General features: G+C 52.4%; 1 protein-coding gene across 1 annotated transcript; it reads right to left on the bottom strand.

Annotated features, from left to right (window-relative positions):
- Positions 1-14684: 14684 nt before the first annotated feature.
- On the bottom strand, positions 14685-17720 carry TFF2 (trefoil factor 2). The gene is made up of 4 exons (XM_042955983.1): positions 17605-17720; positions 16776-16925; positions 15730-15876; positions 14685-14866 (listed from the first exon to the last, which is right to left on the bottom strand). The coding sequence occupies exons 1-4, from the start codon at positions 17687-17689 to the stop codon at positions 14853-14855; spliced, it is 396 nt and encodes a 131-aa protein (XP_042811917.1). The 5' UTR covers positions 17690-17720; the 3' UTR covers positions 14685-14852.
- Positions 17721-24507: the final 6787 nt, after the last annotated feature.

Here is a 24507-nt window from a genome sequence, read left to right as displayed (position 1 = left end):
GCTATTTGGGGTCTTTTATGGTTTTATACAAATTTTAGAATTGTTTGTTCAAGGGGCACCTGGGTGGCTCAGTTGGTTAAGCATCCAGCTCTTGCTTTTGGCTCAGGTCATGATCTCATAGTTCATGAGTTAAGCCCTGAGTTGGGCTCTGCACTGATAGTGTGGAGCCTGCTTGGAATTCTCTCTCTCCCTCTCTCTCTCTCTCTGCTTCTCCTCCACACTCATACAACCTCTCTCTCTCTCTCAAAGTAAAGAAATAAACTAAAAAAATAGAATTGTTTGTTCTAGCTCTGCGGAAAATGCTGGTGTTATTTTGACAGAGATTACATTGAATGTGTAGATTGCTTTGGGTAGTATAGACATTTTAACAGTATTTGTTCTTCCTATCCATGAGCATGGAGTGTTTTTCCATTTCTTTGTGTCTTCTTTAATTTCTTTCATAAGCTTTCTATAGTTTTCAGAGTACAGATCTTTCACCTCTTTAGTTAGATTTATTCCTAAGTATCTTATTGTTTTTGGTGCAATTGTAAATGAGATCCATTCCTTAATTTCTCTTTCTGCTGCTTCATTATTAGTGTATAGAAATACAACTGATTTCTATACATTGATTTCATATCCTAAGACTTTGCTGAGTTCTAGCAATTTTTTGGTGGAGTCTTTCGGGTTTTCTACAGAGTATTATGTCACCTGCAAAGAGTGAAAGTTTGACTTCTTCCTTGCCAATTTGGATGCCTTTTATTTCTTTTTGTTGTCCAAATGTTGAGGCTAGGACTTCCAAAACTACGTTGAATAGCAGTGGCGATAGTGGACATGCCTGTCTTGTTCCTGACTTTAGGGGGAAATCTCTCTGTTTTTTCCCATTGAGGATGATATTAGCTGTGGGTCTTTTGTATAATGGCCTTTATGTTCTTGAGGTATGATCCCTCTATCCCTACTTTCTTGAGGCTTCTTATCAAGAAAGGATGAAGTATTTTGTCAAATGCTTTTTCTGCATCTATCGAGAGGAACATATGGTTCTTATCCTTTCTTTTATTAATCTGGTATACTGAATTGGTTGATTGGCAGATATTGAACCCCCACTGCAACCCAGGAATAAATCCCACTTGATTGTGGTAAATAATTCTTTTAATGTACTGTTGAATTCGATTTGCTAGTATCTTGTTGAGAGTTTTTGCGTCCATATTCACCAGGGATATTGGCCTTTAATTCTCCTTTTTAGTGAGGTCTTTGTCTGGTTTTGGAATCAAGGTAATGCTGGCCTCATAGAATGAATTTGGAAGTTTTTCATTTTTTTGGAACAGTTTTAGAATAATAGGTGTTAATTCTTCTTTAAAGGTTTGGTAGAATTCCCCTGGGAAGCCATCTGGCCCTGGACTTTTGTTCATTAGAAGATTTTTGATTACTGATTAAATTTCTTTGCTGGTTATGGGTTTGTTCAAATCTTCTATTTTCCTGTTTCAGCTTTGGTAGTTTATACATTTCTAAGAATTTATCCATTTCTTCCAGATTGCCCAATTTGTTGCTGTATAATTGCTCATAATATTCTCTTATAATTGTTATTTCTACAGTGTTGATGGTGATCTCTCCTCTTTCATTTGGGATTTTATTTACTTGGGTCCTTTCTCGTTTCTTTTTGATAAGTCTGGCTAGGGGTTTATCAATTTTGTTAATTCTTTCAGAGAACCAGCTCCTAGTTTCATTGATCTGTTCTACTGTGTTTTTTTTTTTTTATTTCTATGTCATTTATTTCTGTTCTAATCCTTATTATTTCCCTTCTTCTGCTGATTTTAGGCTTTATTTGTTGTTCTTTTTCCAACTCCTTTAGGTATAAGGTTGTGTATTTGAGAATTTTCTTGCTTGAGGTAGGCTTGTATTGCTATATTCTTCCATCTGAGGACCACTTTTTGCCGGCTGCATCCCAAAAATTTTGTACTGTTTTCATTTGCATTTGCTTCCATGTGTTTTTTTTTTTTATTTCTTCTTTAATTTCCTGGTTAATCTATTTATCCTTTAGTAGGATATTCTTTAACCTCCATATATTTGTGGTCTTTCCAAATTTTTTCTTGTGGTTGACTTCAAGTTTCATAGCATTATGGTCTGAAAATATGCATGCTATGATCTTAATCTTTTTGTACTGGTTGAGACCTGATATGTGACCCCGTACATGATCTATTCTGGAGAATGTCCCATGTGCACTCGAGTAGATACATGTTCTGCTGCTTTAGGATGAAAAGCTCTGAATATGTCTGTTAAGTCAGTCCAATCCAGTATGTCATTCAAAGCCATTGTATCCTTGCTGATTTTCTGCTTAGATGACCAATCCATTGTTGTAAGTGGGGTGTTAAAGTACCCTACTATTATGGTATTATTATCAATGAGCTTCTTTATGTTTGTGATTGATTTATATATTTGGGTTCTTCAAGATGGGAGCATAAATGTTTACAATTGTTAGATCTTCTTGCATAGATGCCTTAATCATGATATAATGCCCTTCTTCATCACTTGTTACAGTCTTTGGTTTAAAATCTAGTTTGTCTGACATAAGTATGGCTACTCCAGTTTTCTTTTGACATCCATTAGCATGACAGATAGTTTTGCGTCCCTTCACTTTCAATCTGGAGGTGTCTTTGGGTATAAAATGGGTCTCTTGGAAGCAGCATATTGATGGGTCTTGTTTTTTTTTTAATCCATCCTGGTACCCTATGTTTTTTTATTGGAGCATTTAGCCCACTTACATTTATAGTAATTATTGATAGATATGAATTTAGTGGCATTGTATTACCTGTAAAGTCGCTATGCTTGTAGATCGTCTCTGTTCCTTTCTAGTCTTTGTTGCTTTTGGTCTCTCTTTCCTGCCCCTTAATATTTCTTGCAGGGCTTCGTTAGTGGTCATGAACTCCTTTAGTTTTTGCTTGTCTTGGAAACTCTTTATCTCTCCTTCTAATCTGAAAGACAGCCTCGCTGGATAATGAATTCTTGGCTGCATATTTTTCCCGTTCAGCACTTTGAATATTTCCTACCACTCCCTTCCAGCCTGCTGAATTTCAGTGGACAGGTCTGTTGCTAACCTTATGTGTCTAGCCTTGTAGGTTAAGGACCTTTTGTCCCTAGCTGCTTTCAGAATTCTCTCTTTATCTTTGTATTTTGCAAGTTTCATTATGATATGTCTTGGTGTTGACCTGTTTTGGTTGATTTTGAGAGGAGTTCTTTGTGCCTGTTGGACTTGAATGCCTGTTTCCTTCCCCAGATTAGGCAAATTCTCAGCTATAATTTGTTCAAATAAACCTTCTGCCCCTTTTCCCTGTTCTTCTTCTGGGACTCCTATGATAAATATTATTGTGCTTTCTGGAGTCACTGTGTTCCGTAAGTCTACATTTATGATACAATAGTTTTCTATTATGAAAGCTTGTATGTTTCCTGCTCCTGAGTGTAATGCTGTATTAAGAAGGGGTCATACTGTACACGGACTGGCACTTCAGGAAGTATTTCTGGTGTGTGCTGTGTGAACCCTGCTTTGCTACAATAAACCTGATATAAAAATAAAAAAGCCTGATCCACAAAAGGAGAAAAGGAAAAGGAACAAAAAACAAACAAACAGAGAAACAAAGAACTACAAACCCAATTCCAAAGAAAAAGCAAAAAAAGAAGAAGAAGCCTATCCAAAAAAGAGAAAATGAAATAAAAAACAAAAACAAAAGACTATACGCCTGGTTCCAAAGGGAAAAGGAAGAAAAGAAGGCCAGGTCCTATTTCCACCAGAACTGCAGCTGATGCTGTGGACACTCTATGGTCAGTAGACTTGGGGTGCCTGCGTGGCTCAGCTGGTTATGCATCTGACTCTTGATCTCATGATTTCATGGGTTTGTGAGTTTGAGCCCTGCATTGGGCTCCACTGGCTGACGGTATGAAGTCTGCTTGGGATTGTCTCTCTCTCTCTCTCTCTCTCTGCCCCTCCTGCACATGCTCTCTCTCTCTCTCTCAAAATAAATAAATAACCTTAAAAAAAAGAAGAAATTATGATCGGTAGACTTGATGCATGCAGGGGGCCTGTGCTGGTCCTCTGGGAGATAATCCCACCGTGCTGGGGCACAGTCAGACCTGTCGTAGTAAAAATGCACCTGCACGGAGCAGGGGGATAGGGTTTGGTGTAAGCAGCTCCCCCCTCCACTGGGGAAGCCGTGCTGCTCGCTGAAGTCTGACCATGCCGGTGGGGGAGGGGGGAGGGGAACGGTGACACCCTGCTCTCTCATTCCCAGAGAGGGGACCAGGCACCCGCCGCGGTTCAGGTAGCCCTCACAGACAAGCAGTCTCCCCTCCTGTGTCCCCGGCTTCCGTCGGATCCCTGCCCTCAACCTGTCTGCCGTCAACCCGCCAGCACCACAGCTCTCTTGTGCTTTCTCTCTGGTGCGGCTGGAATTCAAAACCCCAAATCTTAAAGGGCCTGACAAGCTGGAGACCCACTCGCCTCCTCCAGAGGAGAGCCTCGCGGCCTCGCAGCACTGTGCCCGGCACTGTTCCGTCCCAGAAAAGGAGTCGCACGGCTGCACAGGTGCCTGGAGTTTATGGTGAGGCACGGTGACAAGCTGCGACCACTCTATCTGCCCTCTTGCCAGGGAACTCAGGGAAGGGGAACATTCTCTCCCAGAGGGACCTGGGGGATCCTCACACCCCCCTGTCTGCCGCCCACTCCCGGGCCTCTGTTCTCCTCCCCAGGAGCGCGGCCACGGGCCTGGCTTGACTCTGTCCAATGGCTCAGACTTTTAAAACCTCAGAACTTGAGCTCTGCTGCACGTAAACACTTGCAATCGTTCCCCTCAATTCCCCAGTTAATGGTTTTGGGGAGTGTGTTTCTGGAGCGAACCCAGGGCGCTTCTCTCTCTTTTTCTCTCTCTCCTCTCTCCGAGAAAAGGGCTCCCCCCGTTACACGCCACCTCGGCTTTCCTCTCCCCTAATTCACGTCTCCACACCACGTACCTGCCGTGTCCTCTCCCTCTGGGTGGACAGACTGTTCTCTTAATCTTCAGATCGATTTCCTAGGTGTTCAAAAGGATTTGATGTTAATGTAGCTGCGTTCAAGGGATGAGACGAGCCCTGGGTTCCCCTACTACTCCGCCATCTCAACTCCCCTCCTGGCTGCTGAAAATGTTTATTTAGAAAATCCAGACAACACAAGGTGGTTTGGGAAGGAAGGAGGGAATGTGCTGAGTGTGGCCAAGCCTGGGACAAGCCGGCTCCGAGGCTGGGGATCAGAACACTGGGGTCCCGGTTTGGAGAAGCAGCTGTAATGTTCCATCCGGGATGCCGGGTCAATATCAGAGAGGTTCATCTGGTCAGGGATGAGGGAGGGGACCACTCTGGAACCTCTTCCAGAATTCCATCTTAATAGGAAACAAAGCCTCCAGTCATTTCAAGTTTTCCGATTTTGAGTCCCAGGTCTTTGGGCCTCCGCGAGGCAACCTCAGCTTTCCCTCTATATCAGTAGGCTTGACAAATCTGCCAAATACGGAGGCCTGGCTGTGTCCTGGGTGGGGACGAGGAGGCTGTATGTGTGTGGCTCGGCGTCCCAGCGGCAAGTGCCAAGTAAGTGATCAGGGTTCGCACTATTAACCCCTGGATCGAACGTGCTATCGGTTTGTCCCCCTGCTGTACCTCATCTCGTCCTTCCCCCTCGAAGTCCGTCAGAGAATAAGCTAGAGATGATGATTCTGACTTTCTGGAAATGAGCACTAATCCACCAGACGAGGCTAAATGGCCTATTAGATGTTTCACTAAAAGACACAGTAAGAACAATAGAATTGAAAGCATCTTACATCTCATAAAACACAACCCTATGCCATGCCTGGTTCTTTCCAACCACACCTCAGACAATGTTTAGTCCAGCTGCAATAGTTCTTAAGGACTTCAAAAGAAATGGAAAGCAGACGCCATCCTTAAGCAATGCATTGTGTTCAGGGAGCCTGGGGGGCTCAGTTGGTGGAGCGTCCTACTTCGGCTCAGGTCACGATCTCACGGTCAGTGAGTTCGAGCCCCGCATCGGGCTCTGTGCTGATGGCTCGGAGCCTGGAGCCCGCTTCGGATTCTGTGTCTCCCTCTCTCTCTGCCCCATCCCCGTTCATGTTCTGTCTGTCTCTGTCTTAAAAAATAAATAAAACATTAAAAAAACTTTTTTTAAATAAAAAATAAAAAAGACATGCATTGTTTGCCAAAAGCAAAAAAAAAAAAAAAAAAAAACCCACATATTGGACCATCAAAACTACAAAGAGAATGTACAAGATGGCCTGGACCAGAGTCTCCACTTGCTTCCTTGAACGTGTCCGTGCAGGGGAGGGGGAGTCCTCTGCATGGAGGAGAAACTCCCCACAGCCAGTCACCTCTCCGGGGCTGCTGCTCACAGGGACTCCGGCTGGTTTGCGTCAAAGGTGCCACATGGACATTGTTGGAGCGAACGTCTCTCACGTACACCCTTCTTGTACTCACCATCAATGCTTTGAGGAGTGCTTTTTCCCTGCCGTCACGCATTCACCCCGTGAAGCATTTAATCCACCAGGGAATTGAAAGCAAAGTGTGTCACATCACAAAGAAGGGCAACATCCATAGGAAACAGGTGGCCTCAACAGCCCATGCGTCCCTGTGGTTCTTAGTCATGAAGGTGCCCACCTGCTCTCAAGACTGGTGCCTCAAAAGGCAAAAAGCTAAATAGCACGGTTCATTAGCAGATTATTCATACAGAGCACTCTCCGAGATGTTGTGTTTGAACGTCTTGAGGGGTTTTACCAAAGCGTGTGTGTTTGTTGAACTCCTACAGGTGGGTAAGTTATTGGACAAAGAACAATCAGTCAATATTTACCAAACATCCTTTGTGTGCACAGCCTTCAGCCCAGGTGCTGTGGGAGCCTATAAAGGAAGAAGATGTGATCACCCCTGATAAGAAGACTACGGTCTGGAGGGGGCGTCAGAAACTCAAAGTCAAAGGCCACATTGTGGGATCCATGCCGCGTTCTTGCGGCTGCAGCTACCGCCCTCTAGTGGCTCGGGACACCGAGTCGGTGAATGTGTTAATTGCAAAAATAATTTCACCAACACCCATGCCCGCCGTGGGAGGAAAGACGCGTGGGTGTTGGCTATGAACATTAGCACGTTGCTCTTTCCAACAGAGGCGGTAGTAAAGGAACAGGAGACCCTGCACTGACTTCCACCAGGCAGGCGGGATGTGAGTCAGTCAGTGTCGCCTGAAACGGGAAGGCGCCTCTCTCCAGGGCACCAGGGCAGGGTGAGACATCCGGAGACTGGGAACAAACGTGGGGGGAGGGACCCTGGGCAGCCCCGGGGGGGGCAGAAGGATCTCCGGTACTTGGCCTCCTTTTGGCAAGAGCCGAGCACAGTGGTCACGGGCCGGGTTCTTCACCGTGATCTTTGCGGTGGGGTAGGAAGGTTGAGAGAGGATGACCCTGGTGGGTCTGGAGACAGAGACTAGGATTCAAGCTTTCGTGGGTGTCCCTGGACACCCGAGCCGCGGTTTCCTGATGGATAACCGTGATGCCTCCCTTCCCAGGTGGAGTGACTCAAGGAGCCACGCTCGGCACAACCTAGTGGGCGAAGCACCATCCACCTGCCAGCGCCCGGGGTCGTCGCCGGCACGACAGAGACCCGCACGGTGACTGCTTTACCACGACTGTGATGATCGGGGGGGTGCAGACGATAAGCATTCTTGGTCCCTCGTGACTCAGTTCCACGGGACTTGGTCTAACTCGCTAACCAAGCCCCTGAGTTTTATGCCCGGAGCAGCTGGGGACAGTCCAGGAGCAGACGCCTGGCCTCAGCCGACCTTCCCGCTCTTGTCTTGAGCTGCCCCCGCTTAGCTGGCAGCCGCTGGCTGCTCAGCTCCCCCCTGCTCTACGGGGTCTGTGGACGGAGGATGGGGAAATGAGCATCACCCGGACGCGCTTGGGGGGGAACCTTGTACCACAGAGCTGCGCCCTGAGGCCAGAGGTGAGCTAGGCAGCACGCGCCCAGTGGCTTCGGATACGAATGGAAAACCATCCGCAGAGGCTGAGCACTTTCTTATCATCAGGCTCTTGCAGACCTGGTGAAACAAACTGAGAGCGGGCCCACGGGAGCCCTGCGTGGTTTATTTGCCACGACGAGGATCATTTGGATCCTAGTTCGATACGCCCAGTGTGCCGAGGTGCATTTTGCAGAACAGTGTCGCCACAAAGCACAGAAGTTCAGATTCTAGAGTCAATGAGTAACGCATGGGGGTGAGAGGTCGAGAGTGATGGGGGTCGAGAGTGGAAGGAGCGTAGAAGCAGACTGAGCAACCCTTCCCAACCCTTCTGTCTGTGAACACTTTACATGGGGAAAAAAAAGCCCCAAACCCTTTCTGATGGAATTATAAAAAATAATCGCCAATAAGTTTGTATGGCGTAGGATAAAGTAAATTGATATAAAAATCTCTTATTTCAGATACGTGTTTCATTTGAAAAACACAACAGCGTAGGGGCGCCTGGGTGGCTCAGTCAAGTTAAGAGAGCCCAATGCGGGGTTCGATCCCACAAACCGTGAGATCATGACCTGAGCCGAAATCGGAGCCACATTCCTACTGAAAAGTTAACTTGAACAGTGTCCTAGACCCAAAATGCAAAAGCTATGAAACTTCTAGAAGAATATACACCAGCAAGTCCTTGTGGCCTTGAATCAGACAGATTTTGTTTGAGCGGGGACCCATCAAGTGTGAGTCATAAAGAAGGCGGGACTTCAGAAAAATGAAAACCATTTGCTCCTTGAAAGGTCCTGTTAAGGAAACGGAAAGGTACCTGGCGGACTGGGGGAGAGCGTTTGCACAACACACACCCGGTGAAGAACTCGCTTGCAGAACAGGTGAAGAGCGCTCCTACTCGGTATAAAGACCACAAAGCCCCCTGAGTAAAATGGCGTAAAGGTTTGAGCAGACGCGTTCGCGGAGGACAGGATGTAACACACAGATGGGCCAACGAATGGATGTTCCGTATCACCGGCTGCCAGGGAGACAGAAATGAAAATAAAATACTGTATCCCATCCACCAGCCTGGCTACGATTAACACATGACGGCAGGTGCTGGCGAGGACAGGAGGACACCTGGGGTCCTCATACGTTGTTCCCGGGAAGGCAAAGCCGGCCGATGACCCCAGAGAACAGTCTGTTACATTCTTAGGAAGCTGAGCAGAACACTACGCGGCAATCTGACCACCAGATAGTTGCCATGAGTAGAGGTGTCTTCCCAAAGCCCACTGAAGACCATCCATAGCACTTGGTTCGCAGTAAAGAACCAGGAACCGCCCACTTGTCCAGCAGCTGGCAAGCCGTTCGCAGCGTGCGGTGTCCCCGCGGTGGGGGGACGATGGAAAGGAGTCCCTTTACCCGCAGCGACCGGGATACGTCTCGAGAGCACGGTGCCGGGTGAAAGGAGACAGGCCCAGGAGCACACACTCTTCAGTCAACTCGTGAAAATCCACAGGAGTCAAGACTGTCCCGAAAGAACGTGGACGGTCGGTCTCTCGGCGCTGGAGGTGGGAGACGGGGACCGACCGCCAAAGGGCGGAGGGAATTCGGCACCTTCGTGCGGTAGTGTTCCCGTGACCGCGTACGTTTTTCAAAACTCACCGAATCAAGTCACTTAAATTAGGCACGTTTTATTGTATTGAATTATACCTCAATAGAGCTGATTTGAAAAAAAGAACAAACTTTTAAGGTACAACCGTTACAATTATCAGCATCACTCGTGTCAAGTCAGTGAGCTGAGGGCTGATGCTATGACTGAGTGGTGCCCCCAAACCCATATGTCGAAGCCCTGCCCCTCAGGTTGATGGTATTTGGACACGGGGGCCTTGACAGATGTAATTCAGCCTAAATGAAGCCATAAGGGTAGGACCCTGATCTGGTAGGATTAGGGTCAGAGAGACTGGATCTCGGTCCTCCCCTTCCCTCTTTCCCTTCCCCTCTGTCCCTCTCCCCCTGCCTCCCCTCTCCCTTTCCTTCCCTCTCCCTGCCCTTCTCTCTCCCACCCTCCTCTCTCCCCTCCCACCTCCCTTTCCTTCCCCTCCCATGTGCAGACACATGACTGTCTTCCAGCCACAAGAGAGCCTTTTCTAACCCCCCACCGCCCCCTCCAGCTGCATCGTCGGACACAGAATCTCGGCTTTGTGAGGCCACATCACTAAATCTGGTCCAATCTGACTTACGTTATGAGTTCAGCAACTTACACTTGTTACTGAGATCGCTCTCTTGACATTGGGAGGCTGTGTGGTCAGACACCAAATCTTGGCAACTGCCTGGGGAAACCCACAGGTGCCCGACGGGTGAATGCTGGGGACGTCCGCTCCCAGGGTGGTCAGCAGAGGGCACCAGAGGACTGGCGTGGGAGCTGCATGAGCGTCCTTGGCCGGAAGGTCCTTCTAGTCACTAGCCCTGTGTCCCAAGTAGGACAAACAGAACAGAACGGTCCTTCTTTCCCCCAAGCCACGTTTCTGCCTGTTCCAGACGAAGGTTGAGCACCTATGAAGTTCTGTGCTCTCTTTGGGCTACAGGGAATCATGGAGTCGGCCAGCCGTGGGACCTTGTAGAAACCTGGTCATCCAGCCATGGTATCAGCACGTCCCTGTCTGAGCTGCCAGGGGAGCCCGGCTGGGCTGGAGCAGGGGTCAGACTCTTCCGGGTGCTGTGGACAGAGGCTACCCCTCTGTTCCCAACCCATCTGGGCCGTGGGGAAAGGCAGCAAACTCCCAGGAATGTCCTGGAAACCTCCCACAGATGTTCACTTAGAGGCAGACAAGCCTTGGGCAGGGGACAGAGGCTGTGAGAAGCTGGTGATGGGACTGAAAAACTCCTCTTCACCGGAACACCTCTGGCCAGTGCCTGGGACAGGGACCACTGCCCCCCAGGACCACAGCACAGCCAGGGCCACAGGAGAAGCCCTGGGGAGGGGACTTGGAGGGACTGGCCTCTTGCATCAGCAGGCAGGATCGTGGAGGGTCTGAGAGCTGTGTCCTGAGGCAGTGGGGACACATTTGTCTCCTGGTGGGGCCTGGACTGCTGGGCTGTGGCTTCAACAATGACTGTAACTGGCATTACGTTCTCACTGAGCCCTTCCTATGTGCCTGACACTGTGGTTGGCATGTTGCACGAATTGGCTCATTGACTCCTCACGACAAGATGCTATTGGGGACACCTGGGGGGCTCAGTCCATTGAGATTTCAGCCCAGGTCATGATCCCAGGGTGAGCCCCACATGGGACTCTGGGCTGGGCTTGGAGTCTGCTTACGATATTCTCTCTCTCTCCTTCAAATAAAATTTAGAAAAGATGCTGTCAATACCCCCACTTTGCACACGGGTAAAATTAGGCACAGAACATCTACGTAACTTGCTCAAGGTCACACAGCTGCGAACTGAGCTTGAAGCAGAAATCATATAGAACATAAGTGCAGCATATGTATTTTGGAGATCTGATACCTATGCTCTCACTGCCACAGCCCGATTCCAGGGCTCCCCACGGAGGCTCAGATTGTGCTGTGGTCTTTCTTTCTCTTTCTTTAAGCAAAAGGGGCGGGGGGGGGGCCCGGGGCCCCTGGACCCCAAGGCAACAGCAAGGGGTATTTGTGTGTATAAGCCACACCTCCAACATCCGCGTATTGAGCATGCAATACCTATGATGAATATATAACCGATCCTCATAATTCAGATCCCCTATGTGCAAATTCACCTGCTGGCTAATGTTTATTTGTGACACGAACACTGCCAGCCGAGGTCCGGCAAGGTGACACTGTGCCTTCTCGTTACAGCTCTCAGACTGTAGACAGGAGACCTTTCATGGCCGATTTAGTACTGCATTTTTCGCATCTTTGTGCTTTTCGTTGATTTCGCTGTTTAAATGGTTCCCGTGCACAGTGGGGAAGTGCGACCTGTGGGCGAGAAGGTCGTGTCGTGCCGTGCAGAGAAAGCAGGTGTGCATGTGAGGTACGTCCGGGCATGAGTTATAGTGCTGTTGGCTGTGGGTTCAATGCTAATGAGTCAATAATACATTTGAAATAAATTGTCTTTAAGCAGACACACACATCAAGCACCGTCACATTGGTCATTGATGAAATTGGTTAGGAGGCCCTCGGGAACCTTGAACAGAGAATCGGCCGCACATATATATTCGGGACATGGTGACCGTGTCGTGAATACGAGGAGTAGATACGTATTCGTCAGGCTCCCTCCACATTCTGGACACAGCCATGCTGCTGTGCGTGGGGACGGGCTTTCCTACATGACCCCACTTGGTGTCAGGATGAGAGCAGACGGTCACCTCTGCCCAGACTCTCCCGAAAGAGCCCACAGCGTACCCGGCACCAGGCAGTTCACAAAGATCGGTTTTAATTCCCACCACAACACGGCTAGGAATCTAACTCCTACCTATGTTTTACAAACAGAAAAGCGGAAGATCTTGAGAGATAAGAGAACCCCCCCCAAGGTCACACACATGGGATATCAACCCACTTGTGCCCTGTGGCTCGTCCTGCTGTTCCCGCCGCCAAAAGGCTGGCCGGTCCCCTCTTCTGTGAGCACCTGTCACGGCACCTGTTACCTGAACCAGCCAGGAAGAAGCCTGCAGGACACTGAGAAGCCAGAGACCAGGACGGTGGGATCGAGGGCCGGAGATGGCCTTCCCCTTCCTCTGCTCGGGCTCTGGGGGCAACCGCTGGACCCTCTGCACCCCTGCCCGGCCAGCAGGGTCCCACGGGAGGGAGGCGGAAGGAGGGAAAGAGAAGCAGACACGGCAAAGGGGTGAAGGAACGACCTCATCGGAGGAGGAGAAAGGAAGGTTGGTTTTTCTCATGGGGTGGGTTTGAATGTCACCAGCTGTTGCTCCTGGGACAACGAGGACCCTCCGGCGGCCCATCTGGAGGGGGAGGAGGGAGCACGGCCCCAGCCACCACGGTGGGGTGCCCCGCCGTGGCCTGCAATCTGCAGGGGTGGAGCAGGATGCAGGGTATCTGACACGGGGTAAGTCGGCCAAGCCCCTGAGCCCAGGGCGAAGGCCATGGCCGCTGTTCAAGAATCCACCCTTGGTCATCAGACGGGCGGTGTAGGCTCCGCTCTTCCAGGTAAGGCGAGCTGCACCAGGAGACCCTCCGGGAGGAAGCGAGGCTGGGGGGTGGGGGGCACGAGAAAGCTCCGAGAAGGATGCCACGTTCCCGCGCCCGCCGATGGGTGCAGAGGGCCCGAGGACAGGAGCGGCGGGCCAGGAAAGGCCCACGGAGGGCATGAGATCTGGAGCTTCCCGAGCCCTGCAGGCAAGGCGGCCCTGTGCCAGTTCCGGGAGCAGAACCCCAAACTCTCGGTTCCAGTCCAGGGCCAAGACCCTTTCCAAAGGTCGGGGCCTGACGCGGCTGTGCCTCCGGCGTGAAGTACACGGTGAGGGACACGGTGCTCTGTGGTGAGTGACGTCACAGGCGCCAGGGTCCGTCTCCGCAGCCCATCTGTCCTGTGTCAGAGACCCCGGTCCCACGGGAGCCCTTGTCTCCTTGAGCTCACGGGCGTGTTGTAAGCCAGACCAAGATATGACGCTGACTCGGCTTGACTCAAAATAGGCGTCCCGAGAGGTGATGTGGGCCGAGGTCCTTCCTTGAAGAGGCGTTTCTGAGCATTCCCACCTTTGAATGCAGAGTGGGCACCCTGGGCAACCCCCAGCCCTGGAAGGAGAGGCCTTGGATTTCCACGGTGGCAGGCGGGCCCGTGGGTGACACCCTGGCTAAGGCGGTGGGCTCAAGCTGGAGGCGGCATCGGGGAGGAGGGAGAGGCCACAGGAAGACTGGCCTGTGTCATCGCCCGCACTCCCGCCCGACTGAAGAATGCCGGGACCCTTTCGTGGAGACCCGTAGAACGAGGTTTTGCGCCCAAACCTTCCTCCGGGCTGGCTTGATACGATGGAGGCTGTCAGCCTCCTCTCCAGATGGCTTCAGACCTCGGCACTTAGAGGGGGAGGCCAGGAAACATGGAAGCCCATTTTGGGAAAGTGTCGCTGGGTGGGGGGGGGGTGGCGCTGAGCCGGCCCACCCCGCCCCACACGCGGGAAGAACAGGTGGCTCCCACCCTCCGTGCAGAAGCCACGGTCCGGGACGCGTTTGATACAAGCGAAGCAATTTTGTAACTATGATCGGAAATTATGTGTTACTCCAAGACTTTTTTTAAATTTTATTTATTTATTTTTTAAACTTTAAGTTTTTAAAAAATATTTACTTATTTTTGAGACGGGGCAGGGGGCTGAGGGAGACACAGAATCCGAAGCAGGCTCCAGGCTCTGAGCTGTCAGCACGGAGCCCGACGCGGGGCTCAAACCCACGAATTGCGAGATCGTGACCTGAGCCAAAGTTTCAGTTGGCTTAACCGACTGAGCCACCGAGGCGCTCCCCCCCCAAGAGGTTTTCAGGGCTAAAGGCACTTGAGTTTTTATACAAGCGATCGGGAACAGGAGTGGTTGTGGTTTCTGAAATTCCCATGCACACAATCCTTGATTGCGGCTGGCGCAGCCTGCGTGTGCCGGGTGGACCCGTGTTCCAGCAGCAAATGAGAGAATCAGAGCCGTGCACCCTCTCACCTGCACACACACACACTCCCTCTCCCCCTCTCTCCGCTTTTGCCTCAATGAAGCCAAGAGGAAATTTAGCAGATTTTAAGGATTTTCTTTATTTGAAGGAGTTGTATGTGGAACCAGTGGAAAGGACAGAAGGCCGATTCAGGAAAGCCAGGAAGTCAGGAAACCTGAGATGTGGTGGTGAGTATTCCTCATTTCCAGACATCCAGGGAGCTGCTGGGTCCTCGGAAGGGACTCCTCTTAATAATGACAGTCTGGAAATTGGAAATGGCAGAGGTTTGAAATGGGCAGCGTTAGGGGGGCCGGGGGAGCCCGGGGGCTCCTGTCAATGGACTTCCTGCTGAAGGACCCCCGTTCTGGGGGGTGAAGGGGGACACTTCTGGGGGGGGTCCATTCTCCCCCCCACCCCCACCCCAGGAATGGCAGTTGTCCAGAACGACCCTTAGCGAAGGCATCGCTCGGACGAGTCTGAGAGAAGGCTGCACTCTCCAGAGGACCCTGAGGTTCTAAAACGGGGAAAGACCATCCAGCACGGTCAAGGCCACGGTGCCCATTTTGGGAAAGTGTCTGAGCTTTCCTTGGTGTGGCCAAACGCAGTGTCAGGAGACACGCTGCAGCTAATGGGGAGGGGGCAGCCAGACCCTCCTGGGGTGGTGCTGGGCAGGCAGCCGTGGGCAGAACGTGTCCCTGCGGCCCCCAGGTGAAGGGAGCAGTAAGGCCCCGGGGGTTGGGGGAGGCCCACGTCCCCCCACGCGGCCCCCAGCACCGCACACCACCCTTAGTAAGTAGCACCGCAAACCGGTGGCCTGAGGACAGTGAGGTGGGCGGTGCCACCAGCCGCACCGGGACCCGGGGGCGTGACTGAAGTGACCTGCTCCCTGCGGCCGTCACACGAGCCACAGTGGGAGCCTGGGGGCTTTCGGCTTCTGGAAAAGCGGCCGTCAGCGTGGACAGCATTCCGGACTCGCCCTCAGAGCCGTTTCGTGCTGACCTGGCCCCCACGGGGCCCAGGGGCCTGGTGTCGATGGCGGGGGGGGGGGCGGGGGCAGAGTCGGCTCGGGGCCCGGCAGCCCCCCGCCACGGCCCCGGCTCCCGCCCCGACCTGCACGGACATTACCGTCCACGGGCATCGGGAAGAAGCACCAGGGCACTTCGAAGATGTTGTCGGAAAAGCAGCACTTGCGGGAGGCGCACTCCTTGGGGCTGATGCCCGGGTACCCGCAGTTCCTACGGGCCGAGACTTCCATGACGCACTCCTCCGACGCTGGTCACGCGGCCCCCGGAACCGGGAAAGGAGCGACACGGAGACCCGGTTAGGGCAGCTAGCTAACGGCAACTTCTCTTCCCGTCCTCCCCGGGGGATGCGCTGGACCTCAGCCTCGGCGTGCGCGGGGGCCGCCGGACTACCACCCCCAGGCCGGCCGCCTTCGATCCGCGCAGAGGCCGCACGTCAGAAGTTCTGGGGCCCGGGGTTAACCATTTCGCCTCTCTGGACCCGATATTCCCATCTGTAAGACGGGCCGACCCACCGTACCATGAACTTGAGCATGTGGAGCATCTGGCCGAGGTGCTGAAAGCCAGCCCCGCCTCCGCCAGCGGGAGGGCCCCGGCGAACAACCACCCGTCTGTCTTGTCCCCTTCAACGCCCAGGGAGCCCGTCACCCACAGCTGCTGGCGGTGTGGACGGGCGGCCGCGGGCACGAGTTCCACCCACACGGAGTGCTATGCACACGCGACTTTCTCTTGTGCACGCCTTGGAACGAAAGACCTGGTATCTTGCTGATGTGCACTGACGTCAGACTCCTTCTCAAAGGAAAATCCTGGCAGTTTTAACTGAGCCTCTTACCATTTAAGGTCTATGAGCGGTCATGTGGATACCGTCCTAAGAAATGCCTTCATTGCCCTTAGAAGCTCCTTCCGAAGTCGTACTTGCACAGCTAGGAGGGCCCTGAGAGCTGTTTTTCCTTCTAATACAGTAAAACTGACGGGTTCTCACAAAAGTCTGCAGAAGGGCAAGTGGCTGACCCTGGGGGCTCCGGGTGTGGACAGCGGGCCAGGGCCCCCTTTCTCCTCCCTCCTGGCTGGCCCGGGCGGGGGTCCACACATACACACTGGGAAGCCGGTCAGGGCGCCGGAAGAGGGCCAGCTCCCCCTGGGGGTTACCTTGCTTCGGGAGGGGGTGGAAACACCAGGGGACCCCCACGACGCTGGAGTCGAAGCAGCAGCCAGAGGAGAAGCACTGGTCGCTGGTGATGCCCGGGAATCCACAGTTCTCCCTCTTGTGGGGGGCTATCCGTGAGCACTGGCAGGGGGCTGTGGAGAGAGCCTCGGTCAGCCTGAACCACACGTGCTCCCCGCCTGTCACGTGGGTCCTGCGGCCGCGCAGGGAAACAGGAAAGTCCCATCCTGCCTGTATTTGAACCACGTGATGCCCTTCTGAGAAAGGGCATCTGCAGAAATTATTTTATTAGTTTAAAAAAAAAAGGAGAAACCTTCTGGAAACAGGGCCGACAGAGGACCTAGGAAAAGTCAGAGTAAAAGGTGACCAACGTGGGCTCCAGACACCCTGGGGGCCCCTTCCCAGCCCTTCTCTGTAGCTGGCCCCCCGGCTCCTGTGCTCACCCTGACCTTGTCTGCGAAGGATGGCTTTCCTGGAGGTGCCACACAGCCCCCCGTCCTCAGGGTGTCCTTCCTGATGGCGGGAAGGGTGCACGAATCGCATAGCCCACATCACGAATCTCGGGGTGCCTTTTTAGCTACTTCTGCGCTCAAGTGAGCCCATCACACCCCACCCCGGCGCTTTGAGGGCAACAACCAAGAGCACAGAGACCCAGCGAGGCCAAGGGAGGCACCGCAGAAAGCACGCAGTCTGCACACCTCCGTTGCATTTTGGGGGTGCGCGAGAAGGTTCTCGGGGCTCGCTGGCCCCAGTGCTCCGTCGCCCGGTCAAGGACACCGAGAGACACAGGACAACCTACAGCCGTTCACTTACAAGGTTTGTGGGCCCCTGCCGGGGCCCACAGCCCCAGGACCAGGAGAACCGCCAGGAGCCGGACGCCTCGAGGTCCCATGTCCATGTTGCGCCCCAGGGCAGAATGCACAGCGCCCGCTGCCACGGGCCGTTTTATATTCTGCTCTCTGTTTGCTCACCAAGTGCAGATAACCTTCCTGTGTCCCCTGGGGCACCAGCCCTGTGGCTCCTTTGTTAGGAAAAGGGGCTGAGGTAACCCGCTGCTCCAGAGACAATACGAGGTTTCCGCCAGGGGCTGCGGGCACACTGGCCAGGCCTCCCCCTGCCCTGGGCCGGGAGCCAGGTCATACCAGGATGCCGACGTGGAAAACTGGCCACGTGCACATCTGGCACTGGGCGCTCACGGGATCACACCCAGGAAGGGATAAGCCATGTATGTCTCCTGATAAAGGAGGCGGTTACAGGATTTTTTTTTCTTTTTAACTATTAGGCCCAAGGTTACTGGGGAAAATGACCAAGCCAGCAGGAGACACGGAGAAGACCCCACCTCCAAGGCAGCGGGGACGCCTCTGCCAGCCCCAGCCCCTTGTCTCCTGTGTCTCCTCGTGTCCGTCCCGGGGAGGGGCCGCTCCCCCCGGACACGGGGCTGGTGAGTAAAATAACAGCTTCATTTCAGCAACCCCCGAAACGCCTCGGTTTCTCTTCCATGGGAGCGCTTTGTCTCCTCAAGACAGAAGTCTGCCCACGCGCAGGGGTGAAATGCTCCGGGGAAGAGAGTCCGTGCCTGGGACGGAGGGAGAGGGGAGGGGAGGGAGGGGGAAACACCCCAAGGGACAAAGAGGGGAGATGGAGGGCAGAGAGGAGGTCGTGACCCCCTCCCCACTCCCGCCTGCGGTCCTGTAGGGGGTCACCCATCTGCGAGTTGCAGGTCGAGCCGCCCGGGACCCAGAGAGGCACAGAATCCCAAACCCGGCGTCCTCTGTGCTCCGGGCCTCCTGCCCCACCCAGTCCGGCCCCAGGATGTGCACACTCAGCATCCACACAGTCCTGGGGGCCGCGTGCCCGTCACCTGAGCTCGTGGGGGCCGGGGGGGGCTGGGTGCTGGCCGTGTGCCCAGATGTCTCCACGTGCGTGGGAAAAGCACGCTCCTTGGGGAAGCAGGCTGTGACCTGCACCACTTCCGATGCCCCTGCCCTACGTCATCTGCCGACCTTCAGCCGGTCACTTCTGTCCAGGATTTCAGCACCGAGTTCACTGTGTTCCTTTCACGCCAAGACTTAGCAACATCCCTGCTGGCTTCCGCGTCCCACGTCCCCGTGGGCAGCTCATCCAAACTCATAGTCGCTTGTGGTTTCGTCTCTAGGAACACCCCTCCCTACTCCGTGTCTGCTACGGGTCTCCCACGAGCGCACCGGGGATCCACGCTCCACTCGGAAAGAAGACACGTCAATGTCCTTTCCGTTCAGGTGTCCTAAGCTTCTAACGTTTTCTCTGTTCTCCAAATCCCCAGGGACCCCTCGGTCCCTCTCGTTCCCTCTGTGAGCCATCGTGCCCGGCCCTTCCTCCGCCCCTCCTTCCCAGCCTGCTCCCCACGGTCCCCACTGCAGCCGCTCTGTCGCCCTGGTGCCCGGCGGTGCGCCCATCCGCGAACTGTCTCCAGGCCCACTGCACCCGCTGAACCCACCGGACGTCCGCCTCCGACTGCGGCCACGGTCGGTGCGGGATCTGCACGGATCCCGGCCCTCACCGGTACGGACCCTTTCCTTTGAAGTTATTCTCCTCCACCCCCGTCACTTCCGTCCCACAAACTGCAGCGGTGATATCGTCTTTCAGTTCACACAGAAAACAGGTACCAACAGACGGGAACCTCCACAGACGTCCCTCATGGGGATCGCTGCCTCCGACTCTCGCGGAGAAACTGGTCCCAGACCATCCCTCCCGGCACAGGTAACTCGAAACATAGGAAATAGCGGGCACGGGTGCTGAGCATGTACAGAGCAGTGGCAGGTCGAGGGAAGGAAGCGGTGCGGGCGTCCCTCCATCACCCTCGTCCTCTGCCTGCAGGTGCCGGCTGGACCATAGGCAGCAGGCAGACTCGCCGGGCTGCGGGGACAGAGGCTGAATTAGAAGCCTCGGGGGGAGTGGATTTCAGGGGAGGGGTCCCAGAGAGGAGGGCGCTCCGGAAATAGGAGTGGGGGGGAGTCTCCCTGGGGTTTTACTGAAAGAACCAAGCTGCCCACGCGGACACAGGGCAGGTGGGAGCAGCTGCTGGGGAAAGAACGAGCCCTGAGGAGGGCGAGCGGGGTGGCCACAGGGCGGGAATCATCCGAGCTCTGACAGTGGGAGAAAGCCCATTGGTCGTGTTGGGCACTCAGCAGGGACACAGAAGGCCCTGCCGTGTCTTAGCCGGCTCGGGTGACCACGTCAAAACGCCACAGACGGGGTGCCTTGAACAGCAGACCTTTATTTCCCACAGCTCTGGAGGCTGGATGTCCAAGATCAGGCTCCCTGCATGAGGGGGGTGTGGTTCTGGGGAGGGGTCTCCTCCTGGTCCGCAGATGCCACCTTCTCGCTGTGTCCTTGCCTGAGAGAGAGAGAGAGAGAGAGAGCTCTGGTGTCAGACCATGAGGACATCATCCTCATGACCTCAGCTGGCCCTAATTACCTCCCAAAGGCCCCACCTCCAAACAACGATCGTATCGGGGGTTAGGACCTTAATCTTATGGGGACACAAACATTCAGGCCACATCATGCCATAAGAGCAGGGTTGATCCAGTTCTAGAGCAAAGGCGCTCTATGCCCGTCCTCGCGGAACTTTAAAACAAGTCCTAAAAGCAAGTAATTTTACTAAGGGAGACAGCAAAACCCAGACACGTGACATTACATCCACGATGTTTAGCACAAAACCAGACATGTGAAGGAGCTGGAAAACAGGACCCATGGTCATTGGAAAACACAGGGAATAAAAATAGACCCAGGGGTGCCTGGGGGGCTCAGTCGGTTGAGCGTCCGACTTCGGCTCGGGTGATGATCTCGTGGTCCGTGGGTTCGAGCCCTGAGTTGGGCTCTGTGGTGACAGCTCAGAGCCTGGAGCCTGCGTTGGATTCTGTGTCTCCCTCCCTCTCTCTGCCCGTCCCCTACTCACACTCTGTGCCTTTCCGTCTCTCTCAAAAATAAGTAAACATTAAAAAAATTTTTAAAAAGAAAAGAAAAGAAATGGCAGTTTATCTGAAGCCAGCGCAGTGTAAATTTTTCAGACTCTTGCGGAGAGAGAAAGGGGGCTGAGAACAGTGAATAGAACCTCAGTGACCCCAGAGGCATTTTCAAGGGTTCTAACAGTCATGTAATCGGGGTGCCAGCAAGAGAGGAGAGAAACAGTATTTGAAGAAATAATGGGCAAGCAGTTTAGGGGGGACACCTGTTGAAAACTCTAAACCCACGTATCTTAGAAGCTCAACAAACTCCAAGCAAGAGAAGTATGAAGAGAACCACATCCAGGCAAAGCTCGGATTGTTGAAAATGAGTGTTTAATATAATCCTTGCGGCTGCTGGAGTTCTCCACATACAGGACAAGTCAGGTGACTTCTCGCTGGGCCAGTGCAAACCAGAAGGAACCGAGTGACAATTTTTAAGCACTGAAAGATTTGTAAAGACAGAATTCTATACTCAGTAAGAATACCCCTCAAAGAGAAAGGCAAAAATACGCTTTAAAAAAATGGATTTTGGGGTGCCTGGGTGGCTCAGTCGGTTGAGCGTCCGACTTCAGCTCAGGTCATGATCTCACGGTGCGTGGGTTCGAGCCCCGCTTCGGGCTCTGTGCTGACAGCTCGGAGCCTGGAGTTGCTTGGGATTCTGTGTCTCTCTCGCTCTCTGCCCTTCCCCCACTCGTGCTCTGTCTCAGAAATAAATGAATACACCAAAAAAATTAAAAATGGCTTTTATTTTTAGAACCATTCTGGGTTCACAGCAAAATTGAGCAGAAGAAGGCACAGAGATTTCAGACCATTTGTTTTGGGTTTTTTTAGGCATGTAACAAAAGCCAAGAGAATCGGCCACCTGCAAACCTGTTGTCCGGGGCTTTTCAAGGTCGTGTTTCTGGCTGAGGTTGCGGTGACCTCTAACGCAGGGTGTGAGTGCCCCCTTCTCAGCTGGCAGGATCCACTCAGCGTGGCACCTGCTTGGCACCTGTGTGTCATTAAAAACTTTTTTAAATGTTTTATTTACTTTTGAGACAGAGAGAGACAGAGAGTGAGCAGGTGTCCCAAGGAGAGGTAAGAGGAGAGGAGGAATGAAGAAGTTTAAATGCTTTTCAAAGTGTCACAAGCCCCCTAAAACCTGAGTAAGACAAAATCTCACATTTTTAAGTTTACTTATTTATTTTGAGAGAGAGAGAGAGTGAGCGAGGGAGAGAGAGACAGAATCCCAAGCGGGCTCCGCGCTGTCAGCACAGAGCCCGACGCGGGGCTTGAACCCACGAATCGTGAGATCATGACCGGAGCCGAGATCAAGAGTGGGACGCTTAACTCACTGAGCCACCGAGGCACCCCAATAATATATCATTTTTACACTATCATCAGGGGAAAATGTACTTTTACTTCCAGCATTTACAGACCCAGTCTCCTCAAATCCAGAAGAGCAGGGATCCTCCAGCCCCCTCCTCAGCATGCAGGCGTCGGCAGTTTGGTTGTGCTGGTCAATAAATCGGCTGAAAAAGGGCGCCTGGGGGGGCTCAGCTGGTTAAGTGTCTGATCTTGGGGTCTGTGGGTTCAAGCCCCGCGTCGGGCTCTGTGCTGACGGCTCAGAGCCTGGAACCTGCTTCGGATTCTATGTCTCCCTCTCTCTGCCTCTCCTCTGTTGTCCTCTCTCTCTCTCAAAAATAAATAAAATATTTTAAAACTTGCTAAATAATAGAATCTTTAAAGCCCCAAACTAAAATCATCCATATAATAAAAAACGTGGCTAAAACTGGGAGAAGAAATAAGCAAATGAACCAATGCTGATAGGAATTCTGATAGAGTCTGGGAGGGAATGACATTGGAGATTCTTGATAACCTATATTTGAGAGATATAATTAGACAGACATGAATTTTAGCACCGTTTTCAATGTGCTGTGTGATAAAATTCTTCCTTGAATTTCTTTGAAAGACTCCTGTTAAGATTGAAATTTCTTGAAGGGGCACTTGGGTGGCTCAGTCAGTTAACAGTCCGACTCTTGATCTCAGCTCGGGTCATGGTCTCACAGTTCGTGGGTTCGAGCCCAGACTAGGGTTCGGCACAGACAGCGTGGAGTCTGCTTGGGATTTTCTCTCTCTCTCTGCCCCTCCCCTCCTCTCTCTCTCTCAAAATAAATACATAGACTTATCAAAAAAAAAAAAAAAGATTTAGGGGCTCCTGGGTGGCTCAGTCAGTTAAGCATCTGACTCTTGGTTTTGGCTCAGGTCATGATCTCACAGTTTGTGGGTTTGAGCCCTGCATCAGGCTCTGTGCTGGCAGTGTGGGGCCTGCTTGGGATTCTCTCCCTGCCCCTCCCCGACTCCCCCTGACTCTGTTTCTCTCAAAATAAATAAATAAATTTGTTTAGAAAATTTTTTAAAATGATTTAAATTACTCGAAGACGTCAGATACTTGTGGTATCTGAGTGGGTACTTTGTTTTTTTTTTACCCGGCACCACGCTGAGACAAGCCATGATCTGGCCAATCTTAAAACTTAAAAATATTTGAACCATACAGGTCACTACATATCAAGGAAGAATAATACACTGTCATAGAAGTTGGCAAACTATGGCCCGTGGGCTCATTGTCTGTTTTTTAAATAAAACTTTATGAGAAGCCAGCATGCCCATTTCAACCCCGTTTATGACTGCTTTCACGTTATAGTGGAAGACCTTATGAGTTGTGATGGAGACTGTAAACCCCACAAGACCTGAACTATTTACTATCTGGCCCTTTATGAAAGAAAAATCTCCATACCCCGTATTCTAGTCTTAAAACTCTCTAACAGTGAACTTTCAAAATAAAGATGGAGGGAAATATTTGTATTTTATTTCATTTGGAAAGAAGATGTTGCGGGAACACGCCTCGATGTTTGTTCTCCTTCTTCTGTAATCTGCTCTTGAAAAACGCCTCCACGTTTGTTTTGTTTTTTGCTTTTTCTCTCCTTCCGTAATCTGGTCTCGAAAACGATACATTGGGTACACATTGTTGGGAGACAGTTCTCCACGAGTGTCTCATTTCTGTGCATGTGAACGAGGCATTAACGATCCATACAGTATGGGACCTACAATCAAGGTTTAGGGGTACACGCTGCCTTGGCATCTGGTAGAACTGGAGGGCTTCGAGTGGCGAAGCTCAAGTTCCCCTCCTTGCTCTGCTCCCACAGATATGGCCCCCTGGCCAAACAACCCTCCTTATCAAGGGGCCAGGCACGGTTTCTACTCACCCCTGAGCGGTGGGTCTCCCTCCCAAGCCAGCCGCAGAATTACTCAAACAAACCAGCCACCCTCTCCTGTGGGAACCTCCTGAAGGCACTCCACCCTCTCTCGTTCCTCCAGAGAGCCTCCTGCCACAGCCCTCGGGGCTCTTTCTGTTCCCGGGGTTGCAACCCATGTGGCCCTGTGCGGCGTGACGTCTTCCCCCCCTGGGGTGAGTGTATGTGACTCATAAACTGCTCTTGATCTCAGCTGTCCAATGTTTGTGCAGCAAACAACCACGGAAGGTAGATACGATGCCTCCCTCCAGGACAAAGGCAGGCAAGCTTCCTGCCCCTGAAAAGACTGGAGTCCCTGAAGTGGTCAGAGCTCCCCGCCTCTACTGCAACCCACTGTGTGAGCCTGCATCCGTCCGGGCCCGTCCATGCCACCCCAGGAGGACTTGGGGGCAAAGGGAGGCAGCACAAAGATGCTGAGGCCCACGCTGTGGGCTCTG

Source organism: Panthera leo, chromosome C2 (assembly GCF_018350215.1).
Source record: "Panthera leo isolate Ple1 chromosome C2, P.leo_Ple1_pat1.1, whole genome shotgun sequence".
NCBI classification, from domain to species: domain Eukaryota; kingdom Metazoa; phylum Chordata; class Mammalia; order Carnivora; family Felidae; genus Panthera; species Panthera leo.
Note: the sequence above shows the minus strand (reverse complement) of the source record. Positions and strands in the feature narration are given on the sequence as shown.

Bases quoted from the DNA above. Each gene is read 5' to 3' on its own strand.
- TFF2 (XM_042955983.1), bottom strand. From the start codon at position 17,689: ATGGACATGGGACCTCGAGGCGTCCGGCTCCTGGCGGTTCTCCTGGTC. The intron at 16,926-17,604 runs GTAAGTGAACGG...CTCTCTCCACAG, and splicing joins GGCAGGGGCCCACAAACCTT to CCCCCTGCCAGTGCTCACGG. The intron at 15,877-16,775 runs GTAACCCCCAGG...CCGCGTGACCAG, and splicing joins CCACCCCCTCCCGAAGCAAG to CGTCGGAGGAGTGCGTCATG.